This window comes from Aristolochia californica, unplaced genomic scaffold (genome assembly GCF_029961685.1).
Source record: "Aristolochia californica isolate CCGP_79_NKW_82.1479 unplaced genomic scaffold, dmAriCali1.0.hap1 SCAF_14, whole genome shotgun sequence".
NCBI lineage: Eukaryota > Viridiplantae > Streptophyta > Magnoliopsida > Piperales > Aristolochiaceae > Aristolochia > Aristolochia californica.
In genome coordinates, this window is record NW_027181815.1 from 725930 (window position 1) to 747341 (window position 21412).

Genomic DNA, 21412 nt, shown 5'->3' on the forward strand with positions numbered 1-21412 from the left:
AATAGAGAAACTCCTCCATGCAAAATGATCTTAAATGCATGAAATCTCATGTCTTATCAACAAATTTTGAGTGCAGCCTGTATTCAATTGTCTGAAAGAGTATCATGCCAAACAGGATTGAACCTGAGGCAACTGAGATAACTAGAGAACCTTGCTGTCACAGGCCCCTTATTTAAGGATGGCTTGTCCTAGAGAATCAGTTCAAGAAGCTGAGCTGGACCATTCCTGTACTGTTGGTGTCATCACTCCAATGTTTCTCATATCCAAAATATTTGCTGATTAGCAAAATCAAACATCAGTGTGTGTTTGCAATCTCAGTTACAAATCAGAAGGCAATTAGATTTGTCCAAGTTTTGGGGGATTCAAACTGTCTCTCAAGTTGTAGGAAAGAATTTTAATCTAAAACTTGAACAGCTTCTCCTTTTTTTTGTGTGTGTGTTTTCTTTCAAAGGAGATACCTGTTTCGGACACTCACAAACAACAAAAGGCTGAAGAGAGAGATAGAGAACAAGAGAGAGAGTCCATTGACTTGGTGATTTAATGTTAAGTAAATTATGTAAGCCTTAACAGCACAAGAATAAAAGGAATAAGTAAATTTAGGGTAATGCAATTTTATATGAATTGCAAGTTTTCTTCTCCCTTATCCAAAGACACTGCATTCACCATTATACAAGACAACTCTCACAAAAAAAAGAAGTACAACGTTTTGTAGTTTATAAGGAGAATGCAATGGATAACTTATTTTCAGAAACTTGAAATGAATTTATGCCTGGTCTTGTAATAAGTTAAAAGAGGATGGGCTCACAGAGGAATTGGAAACTGCATCTCATGCATATAATGGAGCACATCAAAAGAAAGCACAGAAAAGTAAAACAAAAGCCAGAGAGACTAGCCACAAGAAAATATAAATTATTCTTGTGGTCTGACCGAAAAAACCAACATAGGGATTAAAATGTTGAATGAAGCCTTTGTTTTATCTTATGGTTCAGTAGCATGAAGGAATCATTCAAATCCCTTATGCAATCAAAATCTGTTCTAATTTAGCCTTTTCCAACTCTAGTTGTAATCCGATTTTCCAAATGGTGGTGTACAAACTATGTACAAAGAAGAGTCTAAGATCCACAATCAGAAACAGTTTGACGGGCCCCCTTGAAAAATCGAATGCTGAAACGAATATTTTGCCAGGAGAATGCAGTTTTCACAATTTCACAGTGAGAATGGCAGGGAAAAAATTGTGACAACTCCAAAAAACAAATTATAATATTCCAAAAGCAATTAAATAATCTTGATTTGACAACAGAAAAATATGAAACAATAAAAAAAAAATTGAGAGATGGGGCAGACCTACCGATATGGACTTCTGGTGCAGCAGCAGCAGTTGCATCAATAATGACCGTGACGGACTTGTAATCCAATGCAACAGCATCATATACTGTCTGTCTGATGCAATTAGGAGTCTGAACTCCTACAGGAAAAAAAGATGGATGAAAATTTATATATTTTTAGATCTTGACACAGGTACACATCAAGTACACGATAGTAATTAAGCTAGTACTTACCAACAACAACTATATCTTCAATGCCACTACTCCGAAGAAGAGAATGAAGATGTGTAGCAAAGAATGCACTAAAGCGTGTCTTTACCAGCTTATACTCTCCTTCTTTAGTAACAAGGCCATCAGCTAATTCAGCACCCTTAGTTCCCTTTGAAGTTGGGTTTGCTTTTCCATCACCATACAAGTGCCTGCGAAAGAGCTCAACATCTCTGCCAAGGGGGTCATGCTCTCGAACAACCTATACACCATTCTCATGAACATCAAAATCGAACATAATCTAAAACAAAAGAAAACAATTAGTGCAACAAGAAACATGCAGGATACCAAAGTTTCTTACACAGAGACATCAATTGATCTATCAAACAGCAAGTTTCTTAATTCATTGAGCATCAGAGATTCTGCAGGAAGCACTAAAGGAAATAGCAAATGAAGTGGCAGATAACTGTTCATTATCTAGAAGTATAACATGTCATAAAGAAGCATTTCTGCAAAGAGGTGGTATGCAACAGAGCAGAAATGAGCGTTAGAACACAAAGACACTATAACACGTCGCAACTATCCTATGCATTTCGACCTATGATACAGGTCCATGGGAAAAAATAAATCAGCTTTGTTACGTGGGTAGAAAAGACTCTGCTAACTTCATGCATAAAGAGTTCTCAAACAACTTCCACTGCTCCACGGCACAAAATGTGCATGTTTCAGTCTTTTCAACACAAATTCCTTTCATATGGTACTCGAAATTTTCGAGAATTCTCTTCCAACAACTTTATGAAATTTCGAGTGATTAGTTTAAGCTAATTTTATTGAACAGGTGAATAGATCACAACGTTAAAGGTCCAAAGACATTCAGCAGATAAATTACCCAAACCACAAAAATGCCCCGCTCCCTTGCAACTTGAATAGTTTTTATGACACAAGGAACAATCTCCTCGCCCCCTGCTACATGCATCGGACCTCCCGGCAATATAAAATCATTCTGCAAGAAGAACCATCATATTAAAAAATAGCCGAAAGGCAAAATTAACTTCAAGGGTCAATCTGAGAAGTAGAGAAATCACTAAAGGGTCCATTCTAAGGCTATTGCATTGAGGAATTTCTGGTAATAACAGGTGAAGGTGAAAATTGGCAAAACCTGCATGTCGATGACGAGCAGTGCCGTTTTTTCCCACTTATCCGCCATGCCTCTGGGGAGCTACAGATGGGGAGTAAACTCGGAATCAAAGGGGGCTTAAGAGCGTCTTACAGGCTGTTGAAGAACAACTCACCCTTCTTCCAGCGACGGGAGGTTTTTCCTTCGTGTAGATATCTCAATGACAAATGGGCGTTGAAGAAACCAAACGAGAAAGAATACATCGTGTTCGACTTTTTTTTATTATCTCAGAATACATCGATCTTCACAGAAAACGTAGAGTGATTAGAGGTATCAGTATATAATATTATTAATATATAAAAGAAGTTATTTTATATTTTATATAATTTATTTATTTATTGAATGATAGAATGAGTAATTAATAAATAAATGTAATAATAATTAAATGACTTCAAATTTAAAAAAACTATAAAAAGATTAAAAATCATATTATCCTATATATTGAATCCTAAGAATAATATTATTTTATTATAATAAAATCCTTAAAAGAATATTAAAGAATCCTTTACAAAGGTATAAAATTCACCCGAATGCCTAATTGGGTTAAAAAAATTCTATTTTCATTCTATGTATAAATGTAAAAGAAAATTTGAATAAATCGGTAAAATTGACACCCTTAAGTGAAAGAAGTAGATCTTATTTACTTTTTCAATATGTTGAGCACATAGCCAGACCTATTAGGAGTGGAAGGCATAGGTACTTAATCCAGGACTACGAGCCGACGACCACAATGGCCTAACACTGGCTATGTGGACATAATCCTTTGCATTCGGGCAGCGCGAAATCCCACGTCCGTGGGGATTCGAACTCGCGATATAGCGCCTGCATGATTAAAAGGTGGTGGCTCTAGTATATGTTCATAGACTACAAAATCTCATTTATTTAAATAATGTTTCCTCTAATGTAACAAAGAGAGAACTTTAGATAGATTTTGACTCCTTAAATTTGCTCGAAAGAGAAAATATAAGTTCATTTATATGGTTATTTGCTATTAATGGATGAATTTTTTTTTTTTTTTTTGCTAAGATGCCTAAATGGAAAGAGTTTAAAAATAAGTTATTCTAAGGGATATTATTTATTCATTCATATTTATTTATTCTATTTTCTTTGTTTTAGATTTTATTCTAAGGGATATTTTTCAAATTTTTATAGTTTATTAGTAAATGATGTTGCTTCAACCTTACATGGTGAACTTTGTCTGCTAATTCATGCAATTTTAACATCAGCCTCTAACATATGGTTCACCCATTCCAACTTAGTTATTATATGTTATTGTGTCATAGTTTGGTTGATTAAATGTAGGTCATAGAGCAAATCTCCTTGTAATAGAAAAAATAAAAATTCATGTTAGGAGAGATCTTCCTTACCTCACCCTCCTACCTTTAGCACAAGGATTGGTCAAGTCTGAAGGTAAAAAGATTTTTTTTTTTGGATAAGTGAAGATAATTATAAAAAAATCATCTAATAAAAGAAGATTAAGAGTATAGAATTTATTTTTATCAAAATAAAATTTTATTTAAAATTAGGACAAAAATATAATAAAGGGCATTTTAGGAATTTTGAGTTAGACACAAGGTGAGAACAGGTAGGGTTTGATTTTGGTAACCATGTAACACTCTCTCAACCTGATTTTGTCCATAGTTATGCTCCTATTTTTAACAACTCAAAGAGAAAAATATAGTCAATTAAACCTTTTGAAATTCCAGGGTTAAGTTACTTTTTCTTGTAAAAGGTAAATATATATTTTTATGATAAATGCTTATACTTTTTAAAACACAAAAAAAAAAAGTATGCACTTAATAATCTCACATTAACCAATATACTTAATAGATGTGACCCTATTTTAGATGCACACTTCCACCAACCAATCCTTTTATTATAATTTTAATTCAGTCCAAACCGGCATATATGCGATAATAAGCACCATAATTATCATAGGTTAAATTCTAAAAAAATGTGAATCCTTATGATTTCATGGACCTCATGTCAAATGTGAAAAATAAATAAATAAATAAGTAAATAAAATTGTATGTGCCATGGGACTGTTCTGATATCTACTCTAAAGCAACCTTACAATTTTTAATAAAAAAGGATGAAGGGAACTTAGAATAACCATAGTAAACTACTGTAACCTTTACTTCTCTTTGAAAAGTTAAAAAAACAGATTTTTTTTTTGCTTACAAGGATCTCAATATGCAGCCCCAGTCTCCAAAAAGAAACTGAGTGTCAGAGTGGTTCCGTCCACTCTTGTAGGCGGTAGCTTTCCGCACCTAACAGATTGGTCTATTGGGTTGTATTGGTTAGCCGTTGTCATGGTATCAGAGCTGGGCACGCCACGTCCTGCGTTCGAATCCCATGAGACAAGGTTAAGAATGAGCAGGGTGGGTGTCAGGTTCCGTCCACTCATGTAGGCGATAACGTTCTGCACCTAATAGATCGGTCTATTGGGTTGTATTGGCTAGCCGCTCTCACAGAGAAATTGAGGCATTGGGAATTCTTTGGCTTCTTTGACCCTTTTTCTCCAAAAATCAAGTCACTCTAGTGGGAGAATACTGCCTAATGGATGATCAGTAGGAACCTTCTAAGAAATTTCATCCAAGCTTGTCTTTTTTCAAGCATTTAGTCTTCTTCTACAGGTCAGTGAATGTGAACAAAATATACTCCTTTTAAAGGAGTAATCTATTTAATGGAAGATGCAAGTTAATGGAAACGAAATCGCCACTTCACCTACCCTTTTCATCCTTCTTCAAGCTTCTTCTTCCGTTGGCTTGAATCTGAGTTTCCTAACTATAAAAGAGGAACAAAAAGAATAACAACCCTGAGCTCTCCGAAGCTTGAGGATAACAAGATGAGGAGTTTGAGGATTCTTTTCGTGGTTTCACTAGCCATTATCTGCTGCAACCTTGAATCTTCCGACGCCGCTCTCTCGAAAGATCTCCTCAAAATGGTGAACAGGGTGAACAAGGATGGGCCTTACATTGGAGTGTTAACTCCAAGTTTGTTCGAGTTGAACTCTCTTCTTCAATTAACTGGCTTCACACCTGGTGATAGCATCAAGTACATTGACTATGCAGGTAAAACACAATCTACCATTTTGATGAAAGAGATTTTTGAAATGAATTGACGATCCTAAACATTTATATCTGATTTGCAAGGGAGGAGATTTCGCGTTGGTCGTTTCGACGACAAAAGAGTGATTCTTGCCATGACAGGGAAAGGAATGGTGAGTATAGATTTGTTTCGGAAGTATGATCTCTCTGCGATTCTTTGAGTTTGTTGAATCTAATGGAGCTTGCTACAGATGAATGCTGCTGCCACTGCAATGACTCTGATGACCTTGTTTGAGACTAGCCATGTTCTTCACTATGGAATTGCTGGGAATGCAGATCCTGGACTTAACATCGGCGATGTAGCAATCCCTCGGAAGTGGGCGCACACAGGCCTCTGGAACTGGCAGGTGGGTGGTAGAGACCTTGCCTACATTGTCCATTATCGCTACAACTGAATAACTTGATGAAGTTTTTTGATAATTGCCTCTTCCTTTCGTATCCATTAATTCTTGTCAGTTGTCACTGTTGCAGAGGTATGGAGAAGGTCCTGATGATGAGCTTCCCCTAGAATCTGAAGGGGACTTTACAAGGGATTACGGCTTTCTCAACTTTGGAAAATTCAATAACGTTAGTGACGATGATGGCCACTTTGAGAATTATCTGAATAACGTTTGGTTTCAACCGGAGGAGACGTATCCGATCGACAGAACGCCGGAGTCGTGTGATCGGATTTTCTGGGTCCCCGTCGACCGCTCTTTATTTGAACTCTCCAAGAAACTGAAGGTACGCAACAGCATCTCATATCCGCAAATTGATGCAGAAATTAGGGTTTCATAGTACTTTCTACTGTAACAGGAGGAAGTGAAGCTGGATGGATGCATGAACGCAACCACCTGTTTACCCAACAAGCCCAGAGTCGTAACAACAAAAAGAGGGAGCAGTGCCAGCATCTATATGGACAATGCTGCGTACAAAAACTTCATTAACACCCAGTTCCAAGTTGGACCAGTGGACATGGAGAGTGCTGCGATATCACTCATCTGCCACCAGATGAAGATGCCCTACATTGCTCTCAGAGCTTTATCTGACAAAGCTGGCGAAGAAGATGAGGATTCTTATGACAGAAACACCTTCAAACCTCTGGCATGCGCCAATGCTATTAAGTTTCTTATGGAATTAATCGAGAACATCCAAGCCTCCATGGATAGCTCCAAGTAAGGCACAGCATGGTCTCTGTTATGCTCCTCAAAGTGTCTTCCCCTGTGAATGATGAAGCTATGGCTTAATATGCAGCAGACTATATGAAGATGATAAATGTTCAGTTTGATTGTATAATTAATTCAACTTACTAATGTATGCCTAATATTTAATTAGGATTTCATCTATTAACCCAATTACCTACTTGAGATTAATTAACACATAGATTATTATAATTAATTAAATTATTTAATAATAAAATAATGGGTAATTCACTTTTAGGACTCTTATTTATTAACTCAATTACCTATTAGAAATGAATATTTAACTGAATTATTTAATTAATTCAATTGACCATTAGTCTATTTCTTAACTCAATTCTGTGACGGAAATAACTCCTTCCTTGTCTACAGTTGAAGAGCAGCTTTCAAGCTTACCTGTGAACAGACGCCATCTTTTTTAAAACTCCGCTTCTGCATTTTCTTATGGATCTCTCTCATTCTATAAATTATCAAGGGCGCATTATCTTCTTCCTTCAGTGACTCTCCCCTCCCAAAGATGCTGGAAAATCGTTTTCTTGCGTTTCTTGCGGCGTTAATATTGATTGCGAGCAGTGCAGCATATGGTGCAGTTCGTGATGAAACCATGAAAACTATCAAGAAAATTAACGAAGAAGGGCCTTACTTAGGCCTTGTGGTGCCCAATGCCTTCGAAATGAACCCACTTCTGCTATCACCAAGCTTTGCTGCTGATGAAAGATTTCCGTTCGTGGATTTTGCAGGTTGAATGATCAGACCCATTCTCTCTCTCTCTCTCTCTCTCTCTTAGTTTATGATCATGTATGCAGAAATCAAACTGAAACTCCCTGTCTGCTGTCCATGATCAAGCTTCTGTACTCCACAGGAAGAAGATTTCGCGTAGGAAAACTGGGAATGGAGAAAATTGTACTTGTCATGACTGGATTAGGCATGGTACGTGAAAAATAATTAATTTTCCATGAGGGGTTGCGAGATTGGATTCTGAGAGATCTTCTCTACTTTGTTAATCTGCTTTCTTAAAGCTGAGAGCAGTTCTTTTTTGTCTTTTTGACTCTTTATAATACTCCCAAATTCCAATACCAAGTAATTAAGTAAATCTGTTTCATCAGCTAAATGCAGGTCTAGCAACCCAGTTACTTCTCAGCCTGTTTAACGTCAACGGAGTCTTGCACTTCGGAATTGCCGGAAATGCAAACCCACATCTCCAGATAGGAGATGTCGCCATTCCCCAGTACTGGGCTCATACAGGCTTGTGGAATTGGCAGGTACTCTGATGATAATCGGGGCAATCTGGCCGTCTCTAATGTACAGCAAGAATTTATATCCTGTAAAGACGGTTAATTTTGTGTCGTTTAAATCCTTCCCTTTGCTTTGAACAGAGATTCGGGGATGGGGATGAAGATGAACTACCCTACGAGTCCAGTGGAGATTATACAAGAAAAATAGGTTACATCAAATTTTCGAACTATTCCGTCGTCGCCGATGAAAATGGGAAGCATGTCCAAAACCTTTTGAATAACGTCTGGTATCAACCAGAGGAGATCTTTCCGGTAAATGGAATCCCGGAGGTCAGAAAACATGCATTCTGGGTCCCGGTTGACGAGCACTATTTTGCCATTGCCAGGAAAGTTGAGGTGATCTTAGTTCTTCCTCTTCCATGAAATCAGAATAACATTTTTTTAATTTTTTGAACCCAAAATCCAACATATGGATCTTTCCACAGTGCAACTTATTTAATTTGCTGCTAGCTGTTTCCTGACTCCCACCTAATGTTCCTCTTTCATTCATCTTACACGAGAAAGAAAGAGAGAAAAGCCGAAGTGTTTGGTTTCCTCACTCCAGCTTTTTCCTCTTTCTTTTCTTTTTCAATATTCCAAGCAATTCGTCTAAGCCATCAGTCGTCTTTGTCCAAACAATCCATCCAACAGCAAGCATTTTTTTCTTCTAGAACTCTTCTTTCTCAACCTTTCGTGAAGATCTTCTCCGCCTTCTTACTTGCAGTATTTTCTTACGTTTGTTTGATTGTAAATTTGTCGTTTCATGTTTTTTTTTTTTTTTGGTTTTTCTGTAGCTTTTTCTTCTAGGTTTTTATATTCTTATTTCTTCTTCAAACCCAGAAATTATTGATGCACTTAGCTTTTTTAAGATATATTTTTATCGAAAATCCAGCTTCGGATAGTTCCCAGACATTTGGATATCGGATATCTGGACATCTGCATCGATTTGTACGGGCTGATGTTAAATAGCCATGAACAAAACTGACAGGGTATGAAGCTGGAGAGGTGCATTAACTCTACGACTTGCGTGGGGAGAGAACCAGTGGTAAGGAGGGTTTGTAAGGGGAGCAGTTCCAGTGTCTTTGTGGACAACGCTGCTTACAGGAAATTTCTCAGTTCCAAGTTCAATGTAACTCCGATAGACATGGAAACTGGAGCAGTGGCTTTGGTTTGTTATCAGCAGACGATGCCTTTCATTGCCATAAGATCTCTATCCGACCTCGCTGGTGGCGGATCTTCACTCTCTAACGAAGCTGCAACCTTCGGTCCTCTTGCTGCTCGGAATGCTGTTGATGCTGTCATTAAATTCGTATCTTTGTTAAATCATCGCGTTTGAAGATGATTGCGATATGATCCTTCACTGGACTGGAAAATGTTACCAATGGTGAATTTAAAATCCACATGTGATATGTCTCCAAATTAGAAGTATTTAAGTCGAAATCAAAACCAATCTTGCGTGCAAGTAAAACCTTCATACTACCATAAAATTGCCCAACTCTAGAATGCTCAAGAACTCACACTGAGATGCCGCCACAATACTTAGAAGAATTGCAAGTATATCAATAGACATTAAAGGAACAATATTTTTATGTTAAAGAGTTTAATATTGTTTATTTTTCCATATAGAAAGCTGTATAAACAGCCTCAATTTTACCAGGTCTAATCAGAGAATTGCAGCTTACAGGGGTAATCCTTAAAAACTGCTCCGCTTCAGAACTAAAACTTATATTTTCAAATTGGAAAACTAAAACTTAGGATGTAGTAAAGTCTGCGGAAAAACCCATGTTAGTTTGAACCAGAAACGCAAAAGCCACCATTATTCTCAAGCAAATCTGCTCTCTGCAAACTGGTAGGAAGGAGATTAAAGATACAGTCAGAAACTACCGCTAAATTTTGCAGGCAAAACTCCTGTCGCCGCCAAAGGTTTTCCTCAGATCTCCTTAGCCACGCCAACCATGAGACAGAATCAGACTACGCCTGCATTTCCTCAGCAGTGTCTCATGACACGGAATTAAGACTGCCCAAAACGGCTCAGCAATCCTCACAGCGCAGATTTTCCCACATACTCTAAACCCATGGCATTCACAAATATATAAGGTTTTCTTTCTTGATGTTATTTAATGATTAAAACTACCAAAAAGATGCAGTAAACTATTTTTTTTTTTTTTAAGAATCCCCTCATGTTGTCATGATTTTACTAGTGGACAAGTTGTTTTTTTCCAGTCTGAGTATCTGTACCCACCTGTCATCAGAAGCTTTAAAGCTTCCTGGTTTTCTAAAGACCTGGGGGTTTTAGGAATGGAACTAGACTGAAGAGTCCTTCCACATCCAGAGGAACTCTGAGAGCTTGTCCCATGAGCTGAGGAGCTGTACTTGAGCCTTTCCATGTGTTGAACCACGGGCCTCCTCCAACTTCCAATGCTGCCATCTCACTAGTAACATCAAGAATCATCTGCAGAAAAAAATTGACTAAGATTACTAGCCACAGATGGAGAAGCTCAAACAGAAGAAAATATGTAAGTATGTTGAGATATCTGGTAGATGAAACCATTTTAGAACCACACACCAGGGCCCAGGCAGTAACTTCCTGCAGCTCTTATACACCCTACCCCCATTTCCCCACTACCCATTCCCGCACCAAAAAAAAATAAAAAAAAATCGGTTATTCAAGTAAAAAAATAGAAAGCGCACCTGCCCTTTACTGCCATCAGATTTATTTTCCCACATCTGCAACCTAAGATCACCATAACATGTATCCTTGCATGCAGGAGCAAGTCCAGCTTCCATTGTAGGAGCTCGCAATGGGGTACCAGGTTCCTTTGTAGTCGCCTCTAATTCTACCTGGCCAAAAATATTGAATATCAAGGTTATGAAAGCTCTTAGTGGAAACCTTGTGGAATAATATGTGGTCCCAGGGGTATTTTGTTCCTTTGAAGACACGACAGCACTTTCTACCCTCAAAACCATTGCATAAGCTGCATTAAGTATTGGAACATCTGCATTAGACAGCATTTGCGCCCAAATTGTCTCATACTTGGGACCCAATGCATGAAGAAACCATGCTATATTAACCTCTTCTTTTTGCTTCTGAAGAGCTTCATCATTAGTTGTGTGTGGGTGATATACACTAATTTCTTGTCATAAAGCAGTCATCTCACTAAATAATTTGTCAGACTTTTGTCCTCCCACTGCAATGTGAACAATTTTTTGTACAAATCATACACACAAAACAGGTTATTTTCATGAGAGAAAGAAGTATTTAACAGTCCACATGTTCTTAGCAGTGTCACAATACATAATTTGTCTATCTATGTGCGGCTCCGTACTGTCAACAAGCCAAGTCATGGCAGTAGCATTTTCTTTTTTTCCAAGCTTACTTCATTAGAGAAAAAAGATCTTCAACCAATAGATGATCCTTCTCCTCTGATTCAAGGTACATCTTGACAGCCATACACCATAACAAATAATTCTTACCATCAAGCTTTGTGCTGGTAATCTGTACACTAGGAGTATCTTTCTCCCTTATATTCCTATTACCATTGGGTACAACTTCACTAGTGCTGGAAGAAGCCATCTATTACCCAACAGCATTCAACACACTATTTCCTACACCAATTTTACTTCTCAGTCCAAACACAGCTAGTAAACATCAAAACCTACACCAAATTTTATCACAATAAGCAGTAACATACCAATCCACACAAAAGCAGAGACCACTAATCATAAAGGAGTTCATGCAGCAAGGCACCAACATAAAAACACCACACACCAACCTCTTTTCACACATGAATTCACTAGCATCAACACAAACTACCACCACACATAAAAAAACACTAGTTTAAGAAGGAATAGCAGTCAGCACAGACCCAATCGTGGTCCCAAAGCTCAACTTTTTAACCCACCAAGGAGCACAGACACGTTCAATCAATCAAAAGGCACACTAAACCATCAACCAGCAGGCTGTGGCATAAGAAAAACAAGGAAAAATTAACCCACAAAGCCCCTCAGCAGAAAAAAGATGAAATATTTTCCAACTTGTAACTTGACACAGATGAGAAAGGAAGAGAAATAGAAGTCCGGAAGCTGTACTTGGTCTCCGCTTCTGCTCCGATACCAAGAAGGAACGTAGGAATAAAAAAATAAACAGAGAAATAGGGAAGAAGATGAGGTACAGAAAGGTTTGGACAATGCTCTGGTTCTCGGCAAGAAAAGCCAGAGTTCTTAAGGGGTGAAAATCGACCCCCAGATCTCTTTAATCTACCACTTGTCTTAATTACAGAAATACCTATGTTGCCCCTCTCACTCACACATTATTCCTTATAACTCCTAACACTGACATGATAAACTAAACTCACTCATAACTCTACTGCTAATTCACCTAAGTGAGAGAGCATATACTTGGCACAAATATCCATATGTCAAATGACCAAATTACCCCTGGGACTACATATTATTCAACAAAGTCATTCTTCTCTACCAGACACTAGAAAGCATTTTTTCCCGTTCAGCCCAAAGACCAACACAGTGACACACTGCACAGAAGTAAAATGGATCATACGCATCAAACTTTTAAAAACTTAACAAGAAAATTAAGAATGGTTCCATTACCATGTGTGAGGTGTTCTCTGCAGACATGTGCCAGTAACCCCATTGAGCTATTTCCCATCCGACAGTGCCAGTCCATGGGACAAACTCATAAAATTTTCCATTATAGTGAACACCAATCTGCAAGATCACATGCCGAGCATGATGCATAGTAGAACAAGCTACAGGAAAGAAATGCACACTACTGCAGCTGGCCTAACCAATTTTGAAAATATAGAAAATCATATCCACCAGAGAGTAACCCACAAACTTTTGTTTGAAACCATTGAATGAATAAAACTGGAACAGCAGGTTATATTGCTCAAACAAAAACAATCAAATTCTTGACTTTCATCAGCATAGCATCAATCTTTTGACAAAACTATGCAGTACAATCTGCTATAGATGTGGCAGATATATCTGGTAAGTTCCTTCAGGGGATAAATTATCCAAAGTTGGTAAAAAGAATTTCATAGAAAAACTTAATCAAGGAAACAGAAGCATGAAGATTGTTCTCAGTCTTGGTTTTTTAAAGAACAATGGCAAGAGGTGGAAATAGTCGGCAAGTTTGGATAAGAATTAGAACTGCTAACCAAAATTTCCAACACAAGGAAGCAGAAATGTTTTTTTATTTGGAACTGAACAGAACTTCTATAAAGAACTGCTGCCAGATGTTTTCTTATCCTAGTTTTATTTATCTAGACATTCATCATAGAAAAACATTTACCACAATCTATGCTGCCAAGTCACTAAAACCTAATCAGTGATATTAGCAAAAGCCCACATTAGGTGGTCTACACAAAATTCATCCATGCAAGAATTCATGAACTCTTTGCAAGCATAAAAATCTAGTTAATTTCCAGAATTATTAAATTCATATAATTGAAAGAGTCCAATGTCCATGAAGTTTTGTAACACTGTAAGATAAGTATTTAAATAAATAACATAGACTTTCTTGTAATCGTATACCAAGGCAGCCTCTTCATAATTTTCCAACAATCCAGAAAGTTTCCTCAATCCACCAGCTGCAGTTAAAGCAACTTCTCCTGTTGCACCTTCAAAAACATTACACTGGACCTGCAATCAAGACTTAAAGCTTGTTTATCTTAACCCCACAGATGAAAGAATGATGAAAAATCCATTAGTAACACATGATCTAACAAAACCTAGCAGAGGCCTTTTTTTTTTTTTTGCAAGAAGTGTGAATTATTAATATTATATGTTATTTAGCAGGTATTATACTAGTAACGACATGGAAAGATCATTTTCAACATAAATAAGAAACCCAATTTCCGAGCAGTAACTTAGTTTTAGTTATAGTCTGAAGGCAAGCCCATTCAAACTAATGAGAAAGACAACACAGGTATCTATGTATGCTAGCCAGAAATGTTTAATACTGCAAAACATTATATCATGGAAAAGGAATTATTCAAGGATGGAAGATACAAGCCAAATCATTGTTGGAGAAAGCATGAAAGATATTGATGATTTAAAACAATGTAAAATTCTCAACATCAAGATAAAGTTAAAAAAGACAAAGAAACTTACCCAATACCATTTTCTTGGGAAGGCTCCACCCCAGTTCTTTTCCGAGTAAGATGGTGCATTTTGGAATTCAAACCGCTCGCCACCCCATTCAATCCAGCCTGCTCACATTCAGATTTTTATCTTTGACATAGAATTTCTTGCTTCGCAGGACCAACAAAAAGAGCAAATGTACTTAAACAGCATTCAGAATGTAGCAAACATTACTCCTTAGCAGTTAAAAGCATCATCAAGCAACAAACAAATCAATGGGAAAGCCATGGCTTAGCCAAGATTCATAACAGTTTCCTACATTTTATGCATATTACTAATCAGAATACCACAGTCTCATGGTTCTCTTTCTGTCCCTTTACTGTCTAGAGGTCAGTCTCTTTCCCTTTAAGTATATACCCTTTCGTAAGAAACAATAGTTCGAACTAGGTCCCACCTCCTATTATATCAACACAGAGGAACCTAACCACCTCTCCTAAACACTTGATGAAAATATTAGAACAAAAAAAACAGACAAACAAGTTTAAAACTACTGGAAAACATATTGGATTAAGAACTCAAAAACTTGTCAATTTTAGAGATTTTGGGTGTTGGAGATTCAATGGTTAAGGCAACAATTTAATGGTTTACTTAGATTTTGAGCATATTCAACTTCAGTTTAAGGATTATAAAGAATTTAGTTTTTAAAGGTTTACCTCAAATATACTACATTTGAGATCTGAAATGTTTAAGTTCATATGTTCAGACTTGAAAAAAAAATTATGAGGTTATGTGTTTTACATATCTACAATGTATAAATAACTTAGTTACCCAAGCAAAACATAAAATTAACTATTCTTATACATCAAGATCTCACCAACTTATATCTTCTAATATCTCAGGATTTTTTTTTTTCTTCTCTCCCTTCTTTTAACTGGCCTTTTTTCTCTTTTGATAGGTGAAAGGAAGATTTCACCAAACAAAGAATCTCCCTACGCATAAATGTCCAATTCCCTTGGGTGGGAAACAAAAGAGCTTAACCAAGCAAAAGATCCTTCTTATAAAAGAACATTTCCTCTTCATAACAACATTACTAAACTTAGAGATTAAAATAAGCAAGCAGTGATACATAGATATAGATGGCCTATGGTAATCTCATGAAAAGCAGGTTGACAATCATGAAGAAGCAGATATCTGAATATTTTTTCTGGAATTTCTTTCCTTTCGATGTGCAGATAAATATGCATGTTTTACACAGAATAACACAGGCAAAACAAACATATACCTGTTGATAAGCCTCCAGCCATACAAATTTGCCAATGTGGTTCAAAAACAGGAAGAGTAGCAGGCCAACTTGCTGTAGATTTCTGTTTAGAGCCAACATCACCCCAACCATAGACAGGGCGAGTACAGATTTCCCAACTAGCACTCTCAACTGTCCGTACATAGGTTGACCTGGCATTTGCATAGATGACAGATAAAAATAAGCATATTAAGCCAACCAAGTAGAACATTCTAAGAGCAAAATGAACCATGAAGAAGGCACTGCTGGAAAAGAAGAAAATTACATGCTGGTTAGCCCAGTGACAAGGCTCTGGGAACATCTAAGTATAAGAGAGACTATTAATTGCAAATCTTGACAATGAAAATATCACAACCAAGATGAGGACAAGCTCTGTAGATCCTTCCTTTGAACTCCATGTCCACTTTTAAATGTTAATGGGAAAAGTTAAATTTGAAGTTTGGAATAAGTAACATGCCTGCCATCATCACGTATAGAACCTTGATGCCAAATAGGGCTGACCTGAAAACCTTCTAGCACACGCCGTGTAAATTCCTTCATACAAATAAACAAACAACTGCCAAAATCATTGCCTTGGAGCTACAGATGTAAAGGTATTGACAAGTTATAGCATTTTAAATTTGACAAACGAGATCAAATGCATTTAAAGGTAGTGCAAACATGTAATAATTTTGTTTTCATAGACAATTACAGATCAAAGTGTAAGATGGATCCAGACCATGAACGCAGGGCACATCATTTATATTAAAGAAACACTCAAGAAATTGATGAATTATGAATCACAATAAAGCCAAGCACAAATTAAGGTTCAATCAAAGAGTGGCTTTAAGTCACAAAGAGGAGTAGAGAGTTCAAATAACAGAACAATGAGCTATACAATTTAAAAACAGAACCAATGGAAAACTGCAAAGAAGTGTATACCTGAGGAGGAACCTCTCTGTTTGGTGCCAAGGAGCCATTCCTTACTTTGAAGGTGTTCCCCAATATTAGCTCATGCCTACCTAATTATTCAGAAGTTTTCAGAAGAATGAGAAAAAAAGGCTAGCAACAGTAGTATTTGACAAGGAAAAGAGAACATCAGACAGTAAATCTTAATTGAAATTTAATAAGAATGTAAATTTTTTTTTTCAAAAAAAAAAAAAGAATGTAGAGGGAGTAATTCAGAAAATAACAGCAGAAATATTAGTAAAACAAGATCATTTAGACAGCTAAAAAAAGTGTGAGTTATGGCCACAAAAATTAATGGAGCCCCAAGTCAAGCAAGGCAGCGCAAATAGACCAAACATTCAGAAAATAGTGCTTGAATTAAAAGATAACAGAAATATAGAAACCTTCCAGATAAAGAAGACAATATACTCCATATGTACTTTTTAAGAATATATATCTGTTGCACAGGATTACCAGTACTCTACACATAGCACTAGCGGTACACTAATGATAACAATGCATCTATCAAAGAGAACCATATCTAATTAAGAATGCTAAAATACAGGGGAGGCAACTTACTTAAAATAATTTTTGAATTAAATAATAAACCAGCAAATTTAGAAACCTTCCAGATGAAGAAGACAAATATACTTCAGATATATTTTGTTTTAAGAATACATATCTTTTCAAAGGATTACCAGTATCCTACTCATAGCACTAGCGGTTCACAACTGATAACAATGCATCCTAACAAAGAGAACTAGATCAAATGAAGAACGCTATAATACAGGAGAGGTGACATACTTCCCCAGAAGTTGTTGGACTCGTTCGAGAACTGACAAATATACTTGTCATGAGCACCAAGAATTTGCGCCCCGACCCCCGTGAATCGATGCCCATGAAATGTCTCGTCCAATGGCCCCAACTTATTAGGAAATGCAGGGTTCTCAACCGAATACATAAAGCAAAAGCTTTGCTTCTGATCTGGAATCGAAACCTTGAAGTACCAACCTTCAAAAAATCTTCGAGTACTTCCGTCAAAGTGATACCTGTACTAGAAAAAGATTATGTTGTAGGAACAGCACAAATAGGTAATAGTAATAACAGAAACGCCATATACCTGTTCACTTTAGTAACTGAAGCTCTTATGGACAGTAGACGGCAATGAGAATTTTCAAGCAATGCGACGGAAAGCGATAGGCAAAGACAATGTAAGCAAATGACAAATACAAGGCTGACATAAAGGCAAGTGCACTCATTGAATTCTAGCAGCAAGAGGAACCATAGAAGAGTAGATAACTAAATGACTTCCATTACCCGCTGTGAGGAGTTCGAAGCTCTCTATTGGGAGGAGTAGGCTTATAAACAGGAGCAACAGAGACCTCTCTATCCACCGTCACGGAACTATAATTTTCCCCAAGTTTCATCGTATCCGCCATCATAAAGCGGCATCTATTTCTTCCCCCAAGCTTCAGAGAACGACTTCGGACCCAGGAAATCCCACTGGTAGAATATACACCGACAGTCGCCATGGCAGATTTCAAATGGAAAGAGAGCGTTCGATTCCCACCCCGAAAACCAGTCAAACGATCACTGGGTAAACGGTTCTTGCAAAAACTTGAGCTGTTAATCTCCACTGAAAAATCGATCCGTGACAAGACACAAATTGAGAGGACAGCACCAAATGCGTGTTTAAATTAGCATTTCGTGAGAAAAAAAACGAATCTCTTGTAGACCAGACGCCAAAGAAAGCGAGGACGTGGACACATCAGCTTCAGGAGGGAAGATACAAATGGCTGCTGTTGAATAATCGAAGCCCGCGAGTGCGCGGGTGAGCGGGAGAGCGCGCGAGGCCGAGAGCGACAAAAGCAAAGCCAGCTAGCGTAGCTCGCGCGGCCGGTGGCTTCCAGGGAAATCGAGGGTCGAACTTATATTATAGCACCGGGTCCCACACCTACGCCAACGGCCAAGATTGAAGAGCTATTCTATGTCCAAAAATTCAGAATTTTAATGAAATTGTTCGCGCAGAGCGGCTGGAAGAATGGCAAGAAAGCTTGGCCTTTGCTGGATCACCAGTAATCCCCGCAGGAACAGACGCCATTATCGAAATGATGAAACCTATGAGCATCTCGGACGACGATCCTGCGCCGAACGATCTTGGATATCAGCTTTGTCGCGTCGTGGCAATCCGGACAAACCCGCAAGTTCTTTGTAACTCTAATGGGATCACCAGGATTTGTGTTTATCAATCCAAAGGCAATAGCTAGCCTCTCGCTGTGCCTGCTCAGAAACTCTTTCTTCACTTCCTCTTCAACGTCATGGAGCACTAAGTTTGTGTCTGCAACATAACCCAGCTCTTTCATCCGCTCTTCGAGCTCCGACAATTTTTTGTATATCTTACTGAACTGAGGGTGTGATTCGTCGCCTACGTAGAATTCGTGTATTGTGCCACCCAGGTCCACCCAGCTGCAGCCAGGGGGCTTCCGCAGGCCTCTGGTTTTCATTAATTCCCTCACTCTTTTTGCATCATCCCGCTTACCTGAAAACGCATAGAGATTTGAGAGCAGTACATAGTACCCAGGGTCTTTGGGGTCCAATTCGAAAAGCTTCTCAGCTGCATAGGCTCCCAACTCCATGTTGTTGTAAATCCTACATGCGCCCAGTAGTGCTCCCCATACAGATACATCTGGTTCGATTGGCATCGCCTTGATGAACTCGATTGCTTCATCAAGCTGGCCAGCCCGACCTAATAGATCGACCATGCAAGCATATTGCTCGCTCTTGGGTGTGAGTCCATAAATGTTAGTCATCTGATTGAAGAAGTCCCACCCCTCTTTCAGCAACCCAGTATGGCTGCAAGCAGACAGGACGGAAGTGAAGGTAACATTATCGGGCTGGAAACCCTCTTTCACCATCCTAGAGAACAAATCCGCAGCTTCTTTTGCTTGTCCATTCACACCATGACCAGCTATCATCGCACCCCATGTCACGAGATCTTTGGCAATCATCCCTTCAAATATCTCCCTGGCCATCTCCACACTTCCACACCTAGCATACATATTGATCAGAGCAGTTCCTAAAACCAAATTCACCTCAATTCCTTTCGAGATGATGTAATCATGGACATATCTTCCTTGCTGAATCGAGCCAAGATTAGTGCAGGCACTGAGAACCCCCACCAAAGTAATCACGTCAGGTCTTAATCCTGTCACTTCTAACAGTAAGAAGAGATTAAGAGCCTCTCTTGGCTGCCCATTTCTCACGTAGCCCAAGAGCATGGAATTCCATGCACCCATTTCAGTCCTAGGAGTTTCATCGAAGACACTTCTAGCGTCATTTAAACTACCACAATTTCCATACATCTCTATGAGAGCAGCGCCAATTATCTCCTCCACGATCAACCCTGTCTTCACCAAATAGGCATGGATGGTTCTCACCTCCAGCAGACTCTGACATGCTAAAATCATGCTAGTTAGTGTAATCTCCCCTACTTCAACGTCTTCCAGTTGCATTTTCTTAAACAAATGCCAAGCTTCTTTCATTTCCTTGTTCTGGACATAGCCAGATATAACAGCATTCCATGATACAACATTCCTCTCCGGCATGGACTCAAACACCTGCCTCGATGAGTTCATATCCTCGCACTTGGCATACATGAACACAAGAGAAGTATTTACTGAAACATTTTCCACCATCTCATCTCCCAATTTAACGACTTGTCCATGAATTTGCTGACCAAGTTCCAAATCCTTCACACGCCCGCAAGCAGATATTGCACAAGACAACGTGGTCCTATTGGGTCCAACATCCAGATCCCTCATCTCAGCATAGGCGTTTAGTGCGTCCATAAACTTTTCATCCTTCAACAATCCGGTAATTATCGAATTCCAGCAGACCAAATCTTTCTCATCCATTTCATCAAACACCTTCTTCGCATAATCCACCCTTCCACAGGTCGCATACATGTTAATTAACGCCGAGCTCACGTAAACATTACACTCCAACCCAGATTTAATGATACGCGCGTGAACATTCTGACCGGCGGGCAGAAACGATGGCCCAGCACAAGCGTTCAAAACACAAGGGTAAGTGAACTCATCAGGGCCGAACCCCGCTCGTTGCATTTGTACAAACAGTTCCAAACACTGGCCAAACTGCCCGCTTCTGGAGCATGCCTTAATAACAAGGTTCCATGAAAGTACGTCCGATTTTTGGACGCATGAAAGTAAGTTTCGGCCAGTTTTGACGGCGTTCTGGGACGTGTAGTGATTGTAGAGTAAGGTGGAGAGATTGACGTTATATTCAAGACCATTTTTCAATATTTGGGCATGAATTGATTTGACGTGTAGCAGGGTTTTATAAGTTTGTAGCAGGGTCAGAAAATGAGAATAATTAAAAGAGTTAGATTTGAGGCTCGTGGAAATGGAAGAGGAAACTCGCGGCGGCTTCGAGGAAGGGAGAGAGGGCATCGGGGAAGACGGAGTTGCTGCCATGGCTCCTTTGGCGCAATATCAGGACAAGAGTCTGCTACAGGTCTGATCTCTTCACGGGTTCGAATTTGCTGCTCCTTTGATCCAACTCTGGACCACTCGAAGGCATCTTTTGTGGCCCGCGATTCTTCGAATCCGGATCCGGTCCGAACTGTTCGGACCTCCGAACAGAAGGAAGGTTGAAATCCAACTCCCCCTCCCTGTTCGGAGGTCCGAATATCCCAACTCTGATTCTTTAGTTCTAAAATTAATAAATAATATTTTATTTTACTTATTTCACAAATATATCTAAAGGTAGAAATTCTATTTAATTTTTTTATTT

At 38.5% G+C, this 21412-nt stretch overlaps 4 protein-coding genes across 7 annotated transcripts; 1 reads left to right on the forward strand and 3 right to left on the reverse strand.

The window, feature by feature from the left end:
* LOC137950736 (probable inactive nicotinamidase At3g16190) lies at positions 1 to 2897 on the reverse strand. Of its 2 annotated transcripts, none has more exons than XM_068797340.1 (5): positions 2692 to 2897; positions 2422 to 2535; positions 1560 to 1794; positions 1349 to 1465; positions 1 to 275 (listed from the first exon to the last, which is right to left on the reverse strand). In XM_068797340.1, the coding sequence occupies exons 1-5, from the start codon at positions 2737 to 2739 to the stop codon at positions 202 to 204; spliced, it is 588 nt and encodes a 195-aa protein (XP_068653441.1). In that variant the 5' UTR covers positions 2740 to 2897; the 3' UTR covers positions 1 to 201. The 2 variants fall into 2 exon arrangements, with proteins under 2 accessions (XP_068653441.1, XP_068653440.1); XM_068797339.1 differs by having other exon boundaries at positions 1345 to 1465.
* A 2645-nt stretch (positions 2898 to 5542) lies between these two features.
* On the forward strand, positions 5543 to 9671 carry LOC137949903 (bark storage protein A). 2 transcript variants are annotated; one of them, XM_068796145.1, is made up of 9 exons: positions 5543 to 5783; positions 5865 to 5932; positions 6011 to 6166; positions 6291 to 6542; positions 6615 to 6973; positions 7738 to 7927; positions 8104 to 8259; positions 8374 to 8628; positions 9260 to 9671. In XM_068796145.1, exons 1-9 carry the CDS (start codon positions 5558 to 5560, stop codon positions 9605 to 9607), a joined length of 2010 nt encoding a protein of 669 aa, XP_068652246.1. In that variant the 5' UTR covers positions 5543 to 5557; the 3' UTR covers positions 9608 to 9671. The 2 variants fall into 2 exon arrangements, with proteins under 2 accessions (XP_068652246.1, XP_068652247.1); XM_068796146.1 differs by lacking the exons at positions 5543 to 5783; positions 5865 to 5932; positions 6011 to 6166; positions 6291 to 6542; positions 6615 to 6973 and adding an exon at positions 7682 to 7737 and having other exon boundaries at positions 7844 to 7927.
* Positions 9672 to 9916: 245 nt separating this feature from the next.
* On the reverse strand, positions 9917 to 18418 carry LOC137949904 (probable tocopherol cyclase, chloroplastic). 2 transcript variants are annotated; one of them, XM_068796148.1, is made up of 11 exons: positions 17918 to 18418; positions 17405 to 17649; positions 16595 to 16674; positions 16131 to 16207; positions 15656 to 15825; positions 14404 to 14501; positions 13825 to 13932; positions 12880 to 12996; positions 10963 to 11112; positions 10514 to 10723; positions 9917 to 10338 (listed from the first exon to the last, which is right to left on the reverse strand). In XM_068796148.1, the coding sequence occupies exons 1-10, from the start codon at positions 18130 to 18132 to the stop codon at positions 10547 to 10549; spliced, it is 1437 nt and encodes a 478-aa protein (XP_068652249.1). In that variant the 5' UTR covers positions 18133 to 18418; the 3' UTR covers positions 9917 to 10338; positions 10514 to 10546. The 2 variants fall into 2 exon arrangements, with proteins under 2 accessions (XP_068652249.1, XP_068652248.1); XM_068796147.1 differs by having other exon boundaries at positions 9917 to 10723.
* A 126-nt stretch (positions 18419 to 18544) lies between these two features.
* On the reverse strand, positions 18545 to 21093 carry LOC137949902 (pentatricopeptide repeat-containing protein At3g12770-like). The gene has a single exon (XM_068796144.1). The coding sequence runs from the start codon at positions 21091 to 21093 to the stop codon at positions 18670 to 18672; it is 2424 nt and encodes an 807-aa protein (XP_068652245.1). The 3' UTR covers positions 18545 to 18669.
* Positions 21094 to 21412: the final 319 nt, after the last annotated feature.

Coding starts and splice junctions, on each gene's coding strand:
- LOC137950736 (XM_068797339.1), bottom strand. CDS start 2,739: ATGGCGGATAAGTGGGAAAAAACGGCACTGCTCGTCATCGACATGCAG. Junction 1,795..2,421: donor GGGGCATTTTTGTGGTTTGG/GTAATTTATCTG, acceptor AATGGTGTATAG/GTTGTTCGAGAGCATGACCC. Junction 276..1,344: donor CCAGAAGTCCATATCGGTAG/GTCTGCCCCATC, acceptor TTTGCTAATCAG/CAAATATTTTGGATATGAGA.
- LOC137949903 (XM_068796145.1), top strand. CDS start 5,558: ATGAGGAGTTTGAGGATTCTTTTCGTGGTTTCACTAGCCATTATCTGC. Junction 5,933..6,010: donor CCATGACAGGGAAAGGAATG/GTGAGTATAGAT, acceptor AGCTTGCTACAG/ATGAATGCTGCTGCCACTGC. Junction 8,260..8,373: donor CAGGCTTGTGGAATTGGCAG/GTACTCTGATGA, acceptor TGCTTTGAACAG/AGATTCGGGGATGGGGATGA.
- LOC137949904 (XM_068796148.1), bottom strand. CDS start 18,132: ATGGCGACTGTCGGTGTATATTCTACCAGTGGGATTTCCTGGGTCCGA. Junction 13,933..14,403: donor TCCCAAGAAAATGGTATTGG/GTAAGTTTCTTT, acceptor TCTTGATTGCAG/GTCCAGTGTAATGTTTTTGA. Junction 12,997..13,824: donor ATTATGAAGAGGCTGCCTTG/GTATACGATTAC, acceptor GTGATCTTGCAG/ATTGGTGTTCACTATAATGG.
- LOC137949902 (XM_068796144.1), bottom strand. CDS start 21,093: ATGGCAGCAACTCCGTCTTCCCCGATGCCCTCTCTCCCTTCCTCGAAG.